Here is a 17,607-nt window from a genome sequence, read left to right as displayed (position 1 = left end):
GTGTAAATTGAAAAACAAACAATAAATTCAACATCAATTAATAATCCAAATGTCTCTAGTCCAATCTGCATCTTGAAAAAAAGGCTACAATAATTTGTAACATAATAAATAATAACAGATTTTGCCAACATCAGTCTAACATGAATTGACCTGTTTAGACAGGATGAGCTAAGCGTCTCCTTTTACATGATCTGAAGCACGTATAAATAGCTGACAGGATGGTGCAGGTTAAAAGTGCGCTGAGTGCTTCCGCCACCTTTAAATTTCCTTTCAGCAGCAGCTATGACTCACTTCAATTTGCACTGGTCACATGCTTAGGAGAGGTTAAAATATTCCACACCGGTAGCATTTGTGTGCATGGGCTGACTTGTCAGATGTCACAAAGCTACAACTACATCATCCAACAGGCCCTAAATAAATAAGTAATAAAGAGGAACTCATCAGCAGATTTGGAGGCAGTGTAGCAGTCCAGAAGAGTGTCAATTCTGCTGACGTTGAAGGCGGCCAGGCAGTCTTGTAGAGGGCCTCAATAAAGTGGCCGGAGAATGGTGAATAACAGGTTGATCAGTAACAATACTGTAGTTTGAGTGGGAAGTGTCCTTCACGTTCTGCTTAGACTCGCTTAATGAGCTCGACACACTACAGGCGATTCTCCATTGCCTAAACTTTACTTCAGTGTGAGAACATTGCAAGCTTGTATTTTTCTGTGGTGGGAATTCTTTAACATTGGTATCCTTCCATGCAAAAAGAGATAGACCAAGAAAAAAAAGACCCTTAAAACAAGTCTTTAGCCCCAATTATACCCCTGGGCTGCAATGCACATTACACACTTCAAGGCAAAGTTGTTCAATGGTTAAAATATGACCTAATAATATCAGGTTTGGCCGGTAGGTGGCACCAGAGTGGAGGCCATGTTGTCATTTAAATGATAAAATAATCACCTGTGGTCTTTTTAACAACTTAGCTCCTCATTGATAGATTTGGGTCATCAGTCTATAAACTGCACATGCACATTGTCTTTCTTATTTGTATTTACGCAGGTCAAACTTATACATAGTGCAAGCCAAACTCATACATAGTATCCAGGATTATTATTGGAATATTACACATACTATTACAATAATAAACACTGATTACCATAAACACACCGTAGCCTGAAATATGTTTCTTCAGTAACAGGGAGATATATTTAGGCAAAACAATGTGTCTCTATGGAGGTGAGGGTAAACAGAATTTGGGGGGGATTTCAGGTTCATATGCAGCAACTGTAATTACTCCTCGCTGCCAACAAACAAGCTAAACATTAGCTGTATGGTCTCATGACCGGACTGGAAGGCGTGCTCAACCAGCTCAATATATAAAGCCACCTCCAACAGGAGTCTGCAAAAAAACGTTACGAGCCCCCCCCACCTCTCCTCTAATAACATCCATTCACTCTGCACAAGGCCTAGCCAAGGCTGCGTCTCACCTGATAACAGGACACACGGAGCTGTGCGCTGGAGCTAAACACACAGCAGGAAACTTTCACTTCGCCCTCGCAGGTAAGTAGGCCTATATGTCTCTCTCTCTCTCTCTCTCTCTCTCTCTCTCTCTCTCTCTCTCTCTCTCTCTCTCTCATTCTTCTATATTGTTTTCTTTGTTGTCGCTCCATTTCCATAATGCAGCACCAGCATAGGAGATCCGTTATTCATTTGACACACTAAAGGCGACTTTGTTCAAAACAGAACTAAACCCAGACGTCCCGTTCTTCCAGCGCCCACCCACGACCTTTTCCTTAATTTGAGGGGAGAATTTTTGCGATTTCGTGACACTGTCCTAGATTTTAAGTTATGGGGCCGTGTTCATTTTTAGGGAATTCTGTGAGATCAGGTTGGTTCAAAATGACTCAATAGGCCAAATATAAGCAGCATTTTAAAGTTGTAAGTGGATTAAGTCTGTGAGTGTACGCACTTATAATTACCGTGATAGAGTTCATAACAAGCCTTCATTTCATTCAAAGTACGACCAATGAGCGAATCCTATTAAACAGCACGGGCTTAAACAAAAAAGTGAAAAGTGCAGTGACTTGTTTGTATAAAGTCACACTGCCTAGGCCCCACGTGAGTTTCTGTGGCAATGATGGCATGGTAATAATAATTTATTGCACATTTAAACAAACAACCCTTAAAATATGAGGATATTCTTCAGTATCTGTGGGAACTTAATGCTTATAAAACCTGTAGGCTACATTACATAATTTATGAAGGTATTCACTTTTCTTCCTGTTTCTGTTATGTAAATAATGTCGTTATATAATTAAACTCATATTATCATTGACTCAGATCTCCATATCCTCCTGCTCAGACAGATAACAGTTATGTTATGCTCTGGCAATTTGATGCCAAACTGCAATGTGTCTCCATCCAGTAATGACATGAAACACTTTATCATAACCACTTCCCTCTGCCACCCTACAGCATGTATAAATCATGCTGCTGTTTGGTCTCATCAGCGAGTTTGGGGCTTGTTAATTTGTAACTCAACTTTGTTTTTGAACCAGTAAGCAGTGTGTATTAACCACTAACTTGTGTATTTGTGTGTCTTTGCAGTGTGTATCATCAGCGGCTCGCAGTCACAATGGATGTCTCTTCCGTCTCTTTACCCTGTCATTTTATGATGAAACCTACAGACAAACCCTACATACCTAGCTAGCAATACCTTTTTGATTTCTTCCAATTAGCACTTTTAGAACTGAATTTCCAGGTTTCTTGAATCCATTTTGTGGTAGGAATTTATTTCTTAAAACACATATCCCCGCATAAGTCACCATCAAACTATAATAAATTGGCTCGGTTAAAAGACGTAATTGTTTTAATTAAATTCATTTGCAAGTAGTTATGGATACAAGTACGCTAGCAACCCTGGCTGCTGCCACTACCGTGGCTCTGGCCTCCCAGTCCCCCATGTCAGGCTACTTGTGGCTGTTGGTGTTAGGCTTCGTCATTGCCTTCATCCTGGCTTTCTCTGTCGGGGCCAACGATGTGGCCAATTCTTTCGGTACGGCGGTGGGCTCTGGAGTGGTCACCTTGCGCCAGGCCTGCATCCTGGCCACTATCTTTGAGACGGTGGGCTCAGTGCTGCTTGGGGCCAAAGTCAGCGAGACCATCCGGAAGGGGATCATTGACGTGCAGATGTACAACGGCTCTGAACACGTCCTGATGGCAGGCTCCATTAGTGCGATGTGTGGTAAGCGCTTACTTAACTTTGTGACATTGAAATTCCTTATTTTAACTCGCGGGAATGTCACAATGAAAATAAAGTTATAAGAGATCTATTGGACATTTCAGATTGTGAGAACAGGCCATGCTTGTTGTTTTTAATCCTTCAGGCTCTGCTGTGTGGCAGCTGGTTGCATCATTTCTGAAGCTCCCCATATCTGGAACCCACTGTATTGTTGGAGCCACAATTGGCTTCTCCATGATAGCCCGGGGTCACCAAGGGGTCAAATGGATGGAGCTACTGCGCATTGGTGAAAATTTGTTGTTGTTTCCCACATTTTAGAACAATTGTCTGCTAAATCTGTAGTAGCAGTGCAGCTAAAAGCACAATAATACATGTTCTTTCATGTATTTGCTATCCAAAGTGGGGTCCTGGTTCCTGTCGCCTGTGCTGTCCGGCGTCATGTCAGGAATTCTCTTCTATTTTGTTCGCAAATTCATTCTGAACAAGGTAAGCCTAACATTAACCAGTGTACCAGACTGATTTGTGTAATTACAAGTTGTCAGTGGTGGAGTAAGTGTTAATGTCTCTCGCATAAGTTAAGTTACGGCATAACAAGTAAAAGTCCTGCTCTCAAAATGGATTTTTGGATAACTTGACCTTTTTGGGTTTCAAACAGTTAATTAAAAAAAGCCATCGTAGAAGTTTAGAGCGGTGAAACTTGTCATTGTTGGGACTGCTAACAACTGCTGCGCTCGCACGCTGATTTCTACAGGCTGACCCCGTGCCCAACGGCCTCAGAGCTCTTCCCATCTTCTACGCCATCACTATGGGCGTCAACCTCTTCTCCATCATGTACACAGGAGCACCATGTGAGTAGCGGTGTGCACACTACACTCATCCTTCCTTGTTTTATTCACATAGCAGCTGTTGAAAATCCCTGGAGCGAGATGAGCTCTGAATAAATGTCAAAGGAGACACAGATGAGAGTTGATGACAGTCTTCTTAGGACAAAGAAGGTGACAAAGAATAAGCAAACATTGAATTAAAATAAAAATCTTTCCTGGCATTTCTGTCTGACAAACTGTTCCCTTAACGATAACGTCACTGATGAAAAAAACAGTCAGACGCTTAATTAGGTCTCAACTTGGAACAACCAAACACATCAAGAATGAAGTAAAACCAGTTAAATGGTAATTTGAGAACGATAACAACTATTAAATGGACGATTTCCACTCCTTTTTGTTTCACTTGCAGGATTGAACTTATCAAGAAGTCAACTGGCCTGCATGGGCACTTCACTGAAGGCTGCAGGCCGGTGTGTGTGGGTCAAGAGATATGACACACCATAACTCCTGCTATGCAACATTACAGTGTAACACAGCAGAGTGCACATCTCACAAAGTGATAATGCACACAGGTTCCAGCCAACTTTTAACTTCCTGACACAGAAATAGAGAAAACCATTATTTAGAAACCATCATTGTCAATCCAAAGTGTCTGTGGCTACTGTGGCGTCACATCCATATTAATAATGAAAGCCACTGCTTTTACTGGGTGGCTTTTAGTTGTTGTTAACCTGCTGTTGTCTACATGTGCAAACAGGTAAGTTGTGTCTTTGAGGGAATATTTAATGTTGTCAAATTACTGTAACTTGCCTTAAAGGGGCTGTAATTAATATCCATGTTATGCTATGCAAAGATATAGTGGAGTAATGGTGCCCTGAGCAGAGAATGAAGTCGCTCTTCCTGTGTGTGTCATAATCTGAGCTTCCCTGTTTATGGTTTTAATAGCCGGTCCGGCGGCATGTTTATGTGAGTGCCTTAAAGTGACGCGATAAAGAGTCGGTATTTGACAAGTTGGGGAACGGTCTGTGAGAGCCATGTGGAGGGAATTGCACACCACTAATTTTTCAGAATTTCCAGTTTAGCCCATTCAGACCATCTTAGTATGTCCCTTTTATGTCCCAGTACATTATCAGTTGGCTGCAAGCATGTTCTTTTGGACACTATCTGATTGGGGGAGTGTGTACTCTGGCTGATACTGTTGTCTATGAGAGCATACTGACACTTTGGAGCAGGCCATTGAGACATTTTGTCCACAACTCGTGAGACAAAAATTGGCGCGGTTACTTTGGAAAAATTATTCCCCCCCCCCCCCCCCCCCCCCCCCCCCCCCCCCCCCCCCCCCCCCCCCCCCCCCCCAGGTCAGAGCCCTGTTTGATGCCACAATGTCTCTAAAAGTAAGCTAGCAGTATACGCATGTAAAAGTACTAACAATTTCTATTCTCATTATTTTGATAGGAGCATCATGTCTTGTGTATGAGTGAAAGAAGCTGTTAAGTTTCTGTTTCTCCTTATCTGAGACAGAGTTCTCTCTCATGTCCCTGTCTCGTGTGCTCAGTGTTGGGTTTTGACAGAGTGCCATGGTGGGGTACACTGTGCATTGCGCTGGGCTGTGCCTTCATCACAGCCTTGGTCGTTTGGTTCGTTGTCTGTCCATACCTCAAGAAGAAAATCAAACGTGAGTAAATTACTTACACTCACAAATGCACTCTGAAGGAAATTAGTTGTCAACTTTTTTGATAATGAGTCATTCTTTTTCTGAAGCCAGGTTCTGAAATGTGAATATTTTCTAGTTTCTGTACTCCTCTACGATAGTAAACTGAATAATTCGACTTGTGACATTTGGGCTTTGGAAAACACTGATCATTTACTATTTCCTGTCATTTTATAGACCAAACAATTTATCGATTCATTGAGAAAATAATCAACATACAAATCGATGATGAAAATAATCGTTAGTAGCAGTTCCAAATGAAAGCAAGTTTTATGCTCCATGCATTGTGCCTGAAAAAATATATAGTTACTTTGGCTAAAATTGCAGGCAAAGTTGTTGAGTACAGATTACAGAGAAAAATAATGAAAAATGTAATGGTTTTTAAATGATTTTTATATGGTGGATGCAACTTTTTATCTTGTGCAAACAAGCTTGAAGGAGTCTTGCCTAAAATGGGACATACTCGATCTCAGTTGAACGCTGTAATGTACTTCAGGAGAAACAGCTGCTGCTCCCTGTGAAACTCCACTAATGGAGAAGATCTCCAGCAAGCCTGCTCCAGCAGAGCAGCCCTCCAGCCCTCGTAACCCTCAGCCCCAGACTCCTGTTGCAGACCGTCAGAAGGTGGCTTTCAAACTTGGAGGGTCAGATGAGGCCGATTTGGACAACAATTACATGGAAACCAAAGACTTGGATGTCAGCAATGGTGAGACACGAAGGGCTTGAAACCGTTGATATGTCTTCTTGTCCATCATGAACTTGTTGTCTTTCCTGGTCAAAATTGTTGTTTTTGGGGCAATTGGGGGCATTTCAATTTTTTTTTTAATTAATGGTCAATAAACCTTTGATATGGGACATAATACCTAATTTTGAGTAAAAAATCTGAATTTATTAATTCTTTTGGCAATTATTTTAGATCAGAGAACGTTCAGGGGATCCCAGACAGGTATCTACAAAATTTAATCAGGATACTGTTTTGAAACCATTTCTATTAAAAAAATTATTAAATGCTTTAAAATTCAATAAAACACCCCAAATTCAATGAAAGTAATGAAAGTTTAATTTTAATCCATGCATCTATGTTATTTTTGGACAAGTTGCTTTTTTTTTTTAAACAGACATTTGGACAATGCAAGTGTTAATTCATGTTTTATCAGACTTTGTAAATCTTAAAATATTTGATCTCGGTGATTATATAACCACATGGAATTCTGACTAAATTCACAAAATGAATTACAATGTTTCCTAGGCCCGGTTGGAGCCATGATGATCACCGATCCCCACAGTGGACGGTCCCACACCATCCACAAAGATTCTGGCCTTTACAAAGACCTGCTGCACAAGCTTCACAAGGCTAAGGTCGGCGACTGCATCGGGGACAGTGATACAGAGGAGCGGCCCATGAGGAGGAACAACAGCTACACCTCCTACACCATGGCTATTTACGGCATTCAAGGAGACCCTAAATACAAGGACCTGGATGGTGGGCTGCAGGGAAGGCAGAGGGTGGACAGTTACAGCAGCTACAGCTCCGCAGTGACCAACGGGAGTGCAGTCCAGGAAGAAAGCGTGATTCAGGAAGCTGGCATTGACCCTGCTTTAGAAGAGGATGAGCTGGAGGTCGACCAACCAGCGGTCTCCCTGCTTTTCCAGTTCCTGCAGATACTCACAGCATGCTTCGGCTCCTTTGCTCACGGAGGGAACGACGTCAGGTAGGCGAGGGTGGATTTTCTCTGAGGAAAATTCAGTATGTGCTGTTTATTCAGAGTAGTAAACAAAGCAAGATAGTGCTCTGTCATACGGTAGCATTTTGCAGCAGCTCCTGATCTCTATGTGTAGGTTACAGTTAATAGTTATAGAAACAGTTATAGTTAGGGTTGGGTAGGGTAAGGTTGGGTTGGGTAGAGTTAGGTAGGTTTAGTTGGGGTTAGGTAGGGTTAGTTACACCATTGTATTTTTTAGTCACTTTTCTACTACAGGCATTACAACTTTTAACACTTTACTGAGTGTTAGGGTTAGGATTAGACTCATATACATCACAATGCTGCACTAATTATTTATTCCCAACTTGTATATACGTTTGTACATTTTTTCCTTTTTTTAATTTTTTTTAATAACATTTTCTTTATTCAATATTCATTATTTCTTGTGTATTCTGTATGTGTGCTTTGTGTCTGATGTTTTGCTGCTGCGCACTGAAATGCAATAATCACAGTCAGTAAAAGATTATCAGATCTAATATATTTAATCTAGTTAAATTAGCCTTTTTTATTTATTTATCACTAGCAATGCAATCGGTCCGCTGGTGGCTCTCTGGCTTCTATATGAGAGCGGCTCTGTGGCGTCCAATGCACCGACGCCCATTTGGTTGCTTCTATACGGCGGAGTGGGAATCTGCGCTGGACTCTGGGTATGGGGACGAAGAGTGATGGAGACCATGGGCAAAGACCTTACACCAATTACACCCTCCAGGTATGCCTCACATTTATATCCTCCACCTTCCACTGGCTCTTGGTGTGTTTTAGAATCGATTGGACAATTTTAATGTTTGTTTTGAAGGCCCTAAATGGCCGGGCCAGGAGTATTTGTCTGAGATTTGAACCCTTTGAGAGCACAACAGGCCATTGTGGTCATCCAATAAACTGGCTTTAGAGGTCCCAAGGGCAAGGTACAAACTGTGGGGTGATTGCAGTTGTTGCCCCAAGACTTTGGAACAGGTTACCCCCTGATATTCACACTATTCCAAATGTTGCTATTTTTAGATCCAAACACAAAACTTATTTAATTAGGATGGCTAAGTAGCGGTGTGACTTTTTTCCCTCTTTTTTCCTCCTGTCTTTATGAACCCTTTTCTGATGTTACTGTAATTTATGTTTATTCTTTTTATTGTATGTTATTTTGCTTTATTCTTGTCCTTGATGTGAAGCACTTTGGATACCTACTGGTTGCTGTAAAGCGCTTGAACCTGTAATGACTCAAGTTCTGATATACTGTATCTCATAGTCAAAGTGTACTAATGAGCTTTCTTGTATTTTAGTGGATTCAGCATTGAGCTGGCTTCAGCATTCACAGTTGTTGTGGCATCAAATGTCGGGCTTCCTGTCAGCACAACCCACTGCAAGGTAATGGATCCCAAAACTCTGTAACTTCAACTTAAATAGGTGAACGTGATAATACAAAAGAGATTCAACTTTTAAGTCATGAACCCAGTGGTCAGAACTTTTATAATATGCACATGCAGGTGGGATCCGTGGTGGCCGTGGGATGGCTGCGCTCCAAGAAATCCGTCGACTGGCGTCTGTTCAGGAACATCTTCATTGCCTGGTTTGTCACAGTTCCTATCTCTGGGTTGATCAGTGCCGCCATCATGGCTCTATTCATTTATGTCATTCTATGAGCCTCCCAGTGCACAGCCACGCTGTTAATTCAACTGACATACATGTTTTTTTTTTGTATTATGTTTATAATACTCAATGTCATTTCAAGCCAATGATGTTATCTCAAAGGAATGTGCCCATGAATGATGTAGGATCTAATAACACTGTTCATATATCCTGTGATCTTGTATATCTCTATGTATATTTGTATAAAAGCAATATGTATTGAAAATCTAATAATTCCCTTTTGTCTGACAAAGAACAAATAACAGTTATATTCTATGTCTATGTTTGCATATTTGGATGTAATAAAACAATGAGTTGTTTGATTTGAATGGATTTCAATGTATTTTACTTACTATTAAACATGTTTCCACTGAATCCTTTGTAATGTGTGTGCTTGTGTAGTGGAAGGAATGGTAAAAACACAAACAAAAGAAAGCATTTTTTTTTAAACACACTGCGATTCCTGACAAGGATTCATGATTCTATAAATGAAACAACAAACACATAGGTTATACTTCATTTATGGTATTTGGGGAAAATGAAGGTTTCATGCTGTTTTCATTTGTGTCAGTGTTATACATTAACCCCCGTGTTGTCCTGGGGTCATTTTGACCCCAAATGAAATCTTTTGCCAACAAAATATGTTTTTTTATTCATCAAATGCTCTGAAATTAATTGTAGTTGCTTGCTACTATGCTCTTAATGATAAAAATAATTTTATATAAATTGATTTAATTATGGGTGTTTTCCTGAAGATGCGTATTAATTGAAAACAACCCCAAATGGTCCAAAACAGGACAAAAGGACAAAGGACAAAACTTCGATCTTGTCTTCCATTCCTCTCAGTGACGGACGATGCATGTTGACAGCAGAGAGAGAAACAAGCCAGCAATTGATGACATAAGTCCACTTGACCTGTCTTATTGGCCCTAAAATCCAAATAAAATTTAAAAAAAATGGTGTTAATGTGTTTGAATAAAACACATGTTATTGGTGGTTTAATACAGAATTAAGTGAAGTATTCATTAATTATTATTTAAATAACAGTAAAACCAGATGGGTTCATTTTGACCCCAGAGGACAAGAGGGGTGACTACAGTGTGATTATGGACTGTAATTTTAAAAAAATCAAACGATTCAAAAACCTCACTAAACTCTGGCATATACCACTCTGTAATAAGTCAAATAGTCAAAATAATATCAAAAATAATTCATAGTTTAATTTTATTTTTTACTCAAAAACAGGGTGTACTTTCATGTAAACAAGGTCTGTTGGCTCTAAATTCCAAAACAAAGGTAAAAATGTGTAATAATAATAATAATAATAATAATACATTTTATTTAAAGACGCCTTTCTTGGCACTCAAGGACGCCGCACAGGGAATTCATAAATTAAGAACAGCAAAACAAATACTATACAACAGCAAAACAAATACTATACAACAGCAAAACAAATACTATACAGCAAAAAAAACAAATACTATAGTGTAGTAGTAGGTTGAACTGAAGTAAGATCCTTCAGCATATTTCAGTTAAGCTGCAAGTTTATTTTCATATTAAGTGTAATTTATATTATGAATTATCATACAAAATGTAGGCTGAGTGCACCGTTAACCAGAGAGTTAATCAAATGTGCAACCATAGACAGTATAAGAAATGGAAATGGAAGACGTAGTTGTGACGTGAGCAACCTGTCTGAAAGTTCTAAGTCTTCTGGTAGTTGTGCCAAGAGAAATCTCATTCATTCTGATTATGGTAGAGACGGAGAGCATAGGTATATGTTAGGAGATAACATAGGCACAGGCTATTTATTGGTTACTAAAATGCTAGTTAACATTAGTAGTTAAACCTAAACAGCTGATGTAAGTCGAAACTGTCTGCGAGCGTGCCCTCTACTTTTCGGTAATTCCTCTGCTACAGCAAGTCGAGTGCTTATGACACAATTGTTTCTATTTTTACAAAAACGTCTGCTACGCAGCCGTAATGTGAGATCCAACCACTTAAAATGTAAAATTATTTCCTGTCAAAGTGATGTCAAAATGAAAGGCCGTCAATGGAATGCTAACAGCAGGTGTGTGCCAGGTAGCATCAAAATGGCGCCATAGGAGCTACGCTTTGTCAAGGATGGCTTACCCCCATGTGTGCAACTAGCTTTGAGGTATGTTGTCACTCGGCTGGTAGGTGTGTCAGGGGTGTTACCCAATCAGCAACAACGTTTATGTAAACTCGTGGTAATAAAAAGGCAGTGCACTTGCACACACAGTAGGGTGTTTCCTGTGCCACCCTTTCAGTTTGAATAAACGCTTTGTTGCTTTTATGTGGGGACTTGTCATGCCCCAGCTCTGCAACAAAAGCGGGTTTGGCCGGCTGATGGTTGCCAAATTTGGGCCAGATTAGGCGTTGTAGACAAAGTCCTGTCCAGGTTGACACCGCTGCCAGACGTAATGGCAGCCAGCACCAAAACAGGTTCTGGCATTCATTCTGACAAACATTTCCCACCTGACAGAATGAGCTTCCCTCCTTTTTCTGCAATACGAGCCATCACTGGACAATGTCCTGTACTATGCACATTTATTTATCACTCTTTGCTACCTCCAACTGTGCAATATGTCATCTTTATTCATTCACACCTCACTCATCTGTATGTTAAATACTGTCTGTTTGTATAAGGGTGTTTATTGTATGAATATGTTTGTATTATTACTATTATTGTTATAATTAATTCTATTTTTCCAGTACTTATAATCCATGCCTATTTTTTTCTTCTAGGTCTACTTAGGCTAACCATTGTTAACAATCGTGGTAACACCTGCGATAAATGGGAATGTTTAACCAATAGGAAAGGAGTGCTTGTGACTCTTGTGTGACCCTCGACCAATCAGATTCAGCTGCTCTGTCTCAAACACAAGTAAAAAACTGCCTTGTATAGCAATAAGCAGTTACAGTGTCTTGCACAGTAGGCTACTCCTTGAAGCGCAGCTGTGAGAGTGAAATCAATCTCTTCATCTTCATTTCAACCCCGTTTAGAGCAGCGTCAGGAAACATGGTGAGTATAGAATAATAGGAAGCTTTCTTTTTTATTCAACCAGACTCACAGTCCACATTTCCTCAAACTACTGTACATCTAAGCTAACTACTTATCATTGGCTTAAGGTATCAATTTTAGCTTTTCCTGACATTGCCTCCCTAAAAAAAGTCTGATGTAAAAGAGCAGATAGCAACTGTTTCATCTTTTAAAATCAATTCTACATTTGAATTGAATTTAATAGTAAGTGTAGTTGAAGTTGTTCTATTGAAAAGGCATAACTAGTTTTGTCCTATTTGAAAGTACTTGGCTGCAACCCCTGGTTTTCTAATAAAATTAATGATTTGGAAGTACTTAATCTGTTGTGCTGCTTTTAAAAGATGCATGTGTATGAAATAAATACTGACAAAAATAGGACCACAGTTCTATCTGGTTTTGGTAGACTATGTCCCTTCATATATATATATATATATATATATATATATATATATATATATATAGGACACAGTATGTATTATAAGCATGTTTTCAGACCCAACCAGGATGAACTTTGAATACAGTGGCAGCAGGAGCTAGCTGTTGGCGCACTCTTGCTGCACCCGCGCTTAGCTCGATGCAGCAACAGCCGCCGTAAGCCATTGAAAACAATGGGTTACAGAGCACAGCGACATCTTAGACGCCTTTGGTCATAAAAGCCCTTGAATCACATTTTATTTATGGATATTCAGCTGTTAGTCTGAGTAAACAGGTTAATTATAAGACTGTAAACAAATGTGCAGCATGTGTCAGGTGACTTGGTCATGATGTTGTGGTATCTGGTTCTTTACAACAAGTCCTTTTTGTTTCTTTCGCCCTGACCAATTTGGTGCCCAAAGCAAGATTTGAGTTGGTGATCTTGCATCACAGCCCTTCCCACCACCAGTCTTTGTGTTCTTCAAGGTCAAAACACTCTTGACAACTGTCTAGAGGGGCCGGAACATTAGTAACACCAACACATGTGATGCTGAACAAGAGTAATGTTTTCTTCTAAAGACAAAAAAACAAACACAATATACTATAAGTTTATATCACCTTTACAGAACAAAGTCATGAAGGGCTAAATAAGAGTACAGCTGTTAAAAATGAGACCAAAAACAGTAAAAAGAACAGGCAATAAAGAAATTAAAATGCTAATATGTACAAAACAAGCAAAATTACAAATATGAGACAGTGGCCAATCTAATTGGCTAGTCCCTGACTGCTTTTTTAAAGTGTGACCACAGAGACCACAGAACATGCGACAATAGGAGTCGGAGCCATCACTTTAAGGCACAGTCACCTTTTGTTTCTGGTCGAGCGCGACAGACAACCAGTGAGCCCTGGTCAGAAGACCTAATGGACCTATTGGTAATATGATATAATTTAAGGCTCTATATGTCAGATAACGCCAAAATGAATCCTGAACTTGATGGAAAGTTACTGTGAAGAGGATAAGATGGGTGTGATGGGAGTCCTCTTGCTGGACTTGGTCAGCAGCCTTGTAGCATCATTCTGGAAAAACAAAATTCAGTTAATCAATCTAAAGAAGGTACTTTTACCCATACAACATTAAAGACACCAGTTCAAACAGAAAACCAATTCTAAATATAATATGAATAAAAGTATTGCACAAAAATCTATATTGCAGAAACCTGAGTGCAATATGCACAATATAGCGGTTGCCAGGCAACACACCCTTATTTAAGTTTTACAGTATAGATGTGACATTTATTTCACTGCCGAGGGCTTCATAAGTGCAGAAGTCAATGAAAAAGCACCAGTCTTGGTGTTTACTCCACGTTTATATTTCAGTAACACTGCAATTGTACTAACCAGAATTGAGTGTGTGTGAATCTTAAATAGTCTCCACTTCAAAACAAAGACTCCTGTAATGTCTTTGCATCATGAAACTGTAGCTACATGGATTTCAACCGGTTCATTCAAACAGCACACAGGGGAATTAAGTCATACATTTTCTTTTTACAGTTTAGAACCACCGTTGTCCTGTTGTCCTTGGGTCAAATTTGACCCCTTTTCTAAAAGTTTCTATGTCAAAAATTTGGGTTTCTATCAACCAAATTATCCAAAAATACAATGTAGATGGTTCCCTATGATGCTCTTTACAAGTAAAATCAATGATCAATTTACTAATAACTTTGAATTTTGGGTGATTTCTTTAATTTTATAGCATTTGAAAACAAAGATAAAAGAATGTTGAATAAAGTGAAAAAAATGACGGTGCAGGATCTTGCAGGAAGAAAAAATGTTGAGAAGGCGCAGAATGAACAGCAAAAAACGCAGAACAAAAGTGACAAAACATCGGGAAAAGGGCAGAATTTGTTGTAAAACAAAAAGTTGCATGGTGAGCGGGTGGACGACACGAGGGTTAAACAAAATAAATAGACTTGTGTTTCACTCTCACTTTTGTCAGGCAGAAAGTCACAGAATACAGTTGACTGGCCGCAATCAAGCAAGACACACACACACAAACACACGTGCGCACGCACACACGCACACACACACACACACACACACACACAGACAGACCCAACAGAGAGATGCACTGCAAGCTGGTACATCAACGTTAAAATTATTTGCTGACGTACAACTTGGAGAGGAGGGAACACAAGCTTACATGATTGCTTTTCCCGCAATGCAAGCCACGGTGCCCTGAGCACCCGTTTAGCTGTAAAATAGGTCACATCCTGTAAATATCTACACAGACACACAAATTCACAAGGCCCTTTGGTGAACGGGCCACAGGCAATTTCCTACCTATGCCTTATGGTAAAATCACTTATGCTGAGGCAACAGTGGTGAGGTGGAGTGGACAGGAGAACTAGATGCTGCAGGTGACCCGGGATTCGCAGGGGTGGTATTAAAACAATTGAAGAGGGCATCTGAAGAGAGAAAGATAATATGTGACCAATGGGTGTATATAACATTGTGCGCTCCAACGCTTACTACTATGCAATAGATAAACTATTATTATTATTCATTCATCACACATTACCTCTGTCTTTTCTCTGTTTTTCCTCTCCCTTCTGATATTTCTCCCGTGGGCTCGAAAGTGTTTTGGTCTTTTTGACTGACAGCAGACCTAACAGAATGGGGCTAAGCAATGTAGGTTTACTTCAGAAAACTCGTCCAATCCCCACAATCAGGTAAGTCTAGAACAGAGGTGCGTGATGCAGTGCTGGATGCGCCGGGGTAATACTGCACCTGAAGGAAACCCCAAAAATGGGGCCTAGTGTGGACTATGCACTTTTGGTGTTGTGTTGGCTTTGGAGCGCCCGTGGCAGCCCTATGGCTGGATGGCGCCACTATCATTCACCTATACTGCCTATGCCCCCCCCCCCTTTCCTTTCCTTTCTTGGACCTAACCTGTTCAAAAACATATAGATGTCTGGCAATATTAAATGGTAATTTTTACAAATTGACGTTTTTCTCCAGCGTGAGTGTATCTCAGTGCACGTTGGTCAGGCTGGTGTCCAGATTGGCAATGCCTGCTGGGAGCTTTACTGCCTAGAACATGGGATTCAGCCAGACGGACAGATGCTCAGTGACAAACGTGGAGGAGATGATTCCTTCAACACCTTCTTCAGCGAGACTGGAGCAGGAAAGCACAGCCCCAGGGCCATCTTTGTGGACCTGGAGCCCACTGTCATCGGTAAACTCTCATTAAATATATACAGTAGGTGCCATAGTTACCTTATTACATCAAGTCAAACCCTCAACATAAGTGCTTTCCGATTGAATCTGATTCCTAAGGGGAGGTACGCACAGGGACCTATCGCCAGCTGTTCCACCCTGAGCAGCTGATCACCGGCAAGGAGGATGCCGCCAACAACTACGCCCGTGGGCACTACACCATTGGCAAAGAGCTCATTGACCCGGTGATGGACAGGATCCGCAAACTGGTGGGTGACTTGACATCAGAATGGATCCATTCCTAAATCTTTCATATGTGAAATTACATAACTGCATCTCATATGTATGATCACTGTCTCTGACTCTCTGTCCTCAGGCTGACCAGTGCATTGGCCTTCAGGGCTTTCTGGTTTTCCACAGCTTTGGAGGTGGCACCGGCTCTGGTTTCACCTCTTTGCTGATGGAGCGTCTTTCTGTCGACTACGGAAAGAAGTCCAAACTGGAGTTTTCTGTCTACCCAGCTCCCCAGGTGTCCACCGCTGTAGTGGAGCCCTACAACTCCATCCTGACCACCCACACCACCCTGGAGCACTCTGATTGTGCCTTCATGGTGGATAACGAGGCCATCTACGACATATGCCGTCGGAACCTTGACATCGAGCGTCCTACTTACACCAATCTGAACAGGCTTATCAGTCAGATTGTGTCCTCCGTCACCGCTTCCCTTTGTTTTGACGGTGCCCTAAACGTTGATCTGACAGAGTTCTAGACCAACTTGGTGCCATATCCCCGTATCCACTTCCCTCTGGCCACCTATGCCCCTGTCATCTCTGCTGAGAAGGCTTACCATGAGCAAATGACAGTGTCACAAATCACCAACGCCTGCTTCGAACCAACCAATCAGTTGGTGAAATGTGACCCTCGCCACGGCAAATACATGGCCTGCTGCCTCTTGTATCGTGGCGATGTGGTGCCCAAAGATGTGAATGCCGCCATCGCCACCATTAAAACCAAGCGCTCCATCCAGTTTGTGGACTGGTGCCCCACTGGTTTTAAGGTGGGCATCAACTACCAGCCGCCCACTGTAGTTCCTGGTGGAGACCTGGCCAAGGTCCAGAGGGCGGTGTGCATGCTGAGCAACACCACTGCTATCGCAGAGGCCTGGGCTCGCCTTGACCACAAGTTTGATCTGATGTATGCTAAACGTGCCTTTGTTCACTGGTATGTGGGTGAGGGTATGGAGGAGGGAGAGTTCTCTGAGGCCAGAGAGGACATGGCAGCTCTGGAGAAGGATTATGAGGAGGTTGGAGCTGACAGTGCGGGAGGTGAGGATGATGATGATGACGATGAAGGAAAGGAGTATTAAACAGACATGCATTCCCCTATAACGGACCGAACATCGCACTAACACAAAAATCACAGACAAATGTCATAGACAAATGACAGTTGATTTGAAATGCAGTGATTGGTCAAATTGGCACACTTGTTTATTTCTGTTGTCGTTTTCAGCAGTAACTGTACACTTTTAAAGATATATAGTTTAAAATGGTGGCCCATCCTGAAGTTTCCGCTTATTGTATCTACTGTGTTGTTCTGCTAGCATCTTTGATTAACCAAATCTAGTGTTAGGAACCGCAACACCTTACCGCCAGTCAGACCAACTGCTGGTTAGGTTGGTGTCACGTTCTTTAGTCTTAGAACCAACTAGTAAATTAGAAGAATGAGAGTATCTCCAGTTGTTACTCGTCCCTGTTTGCTCAGCAACATTAAAAT

The 17,607-nt window shown here is 41.1% G+C and overlaps 1 protein-coding gene and 1 pseudogene across 1 annotated transcript; both read left to right on the top strand.

The window, feature by feature from the left end:
• Positions 1-1,328: 1,328 nt before the first annotated feature.
• Positions 1,329-9,515, top strand: slc20a1a (solute carrier family 20 member 1a). Its single transcript, XM_034872121.1, has 11 exons — positions 1,329-1,541; positions 2,589-3,225; positions 3,368-3,508; positions 3,623-3,708; positions 3,974-4,070; positions 5,602-5,721; positions 6,254-6,463; positions 7,007-7,469; positions 8,044-8,229; positions 8,795-8,879; positions 8,999-9,515. Exons 2-11 carry the CDS (start codon positions 2,877-2,879, stop codon positions 9,152-9,154), a joined length of 1,893 nt encoding a protein of 630 aa, XP_034728012.1. The 5' UTR covers positions 1,329-1,541; positions 2,589-2,876; the 3' UTR covers positions 9,155-9,515.
• Positions 9,516-12,092: 2,577 nt separating this feature from the next.
• Positions 12,093-17,218, top strand: LOC117944859 (annotated as a pseudogene).
• The last annotated feature ends 389 nt before the right edge of the window (positions 17,219-17,607 follow it).

The sequence above is a fragment of the Etheostoma cragini genome, chromosome 5 (genome assembly GCF_013103735.1).
Source record: "Etheostoma cragini isolate CJK2018 chromosome 5, CSU_Ecrag_1.0, whole genome shotgun sequence".
Taxonomy (NCBI): domain Eukaryota; kingdom Metazoa; phylum Chordata; class Actinopteri; order Perciformes; family Percidae; genus Etheostoma; species Etheostoma cragini.
Note: the sequence above shows the minus strand (reverse complement) of the source record. Positions and strands in the feature narration are given on the sequence as shown.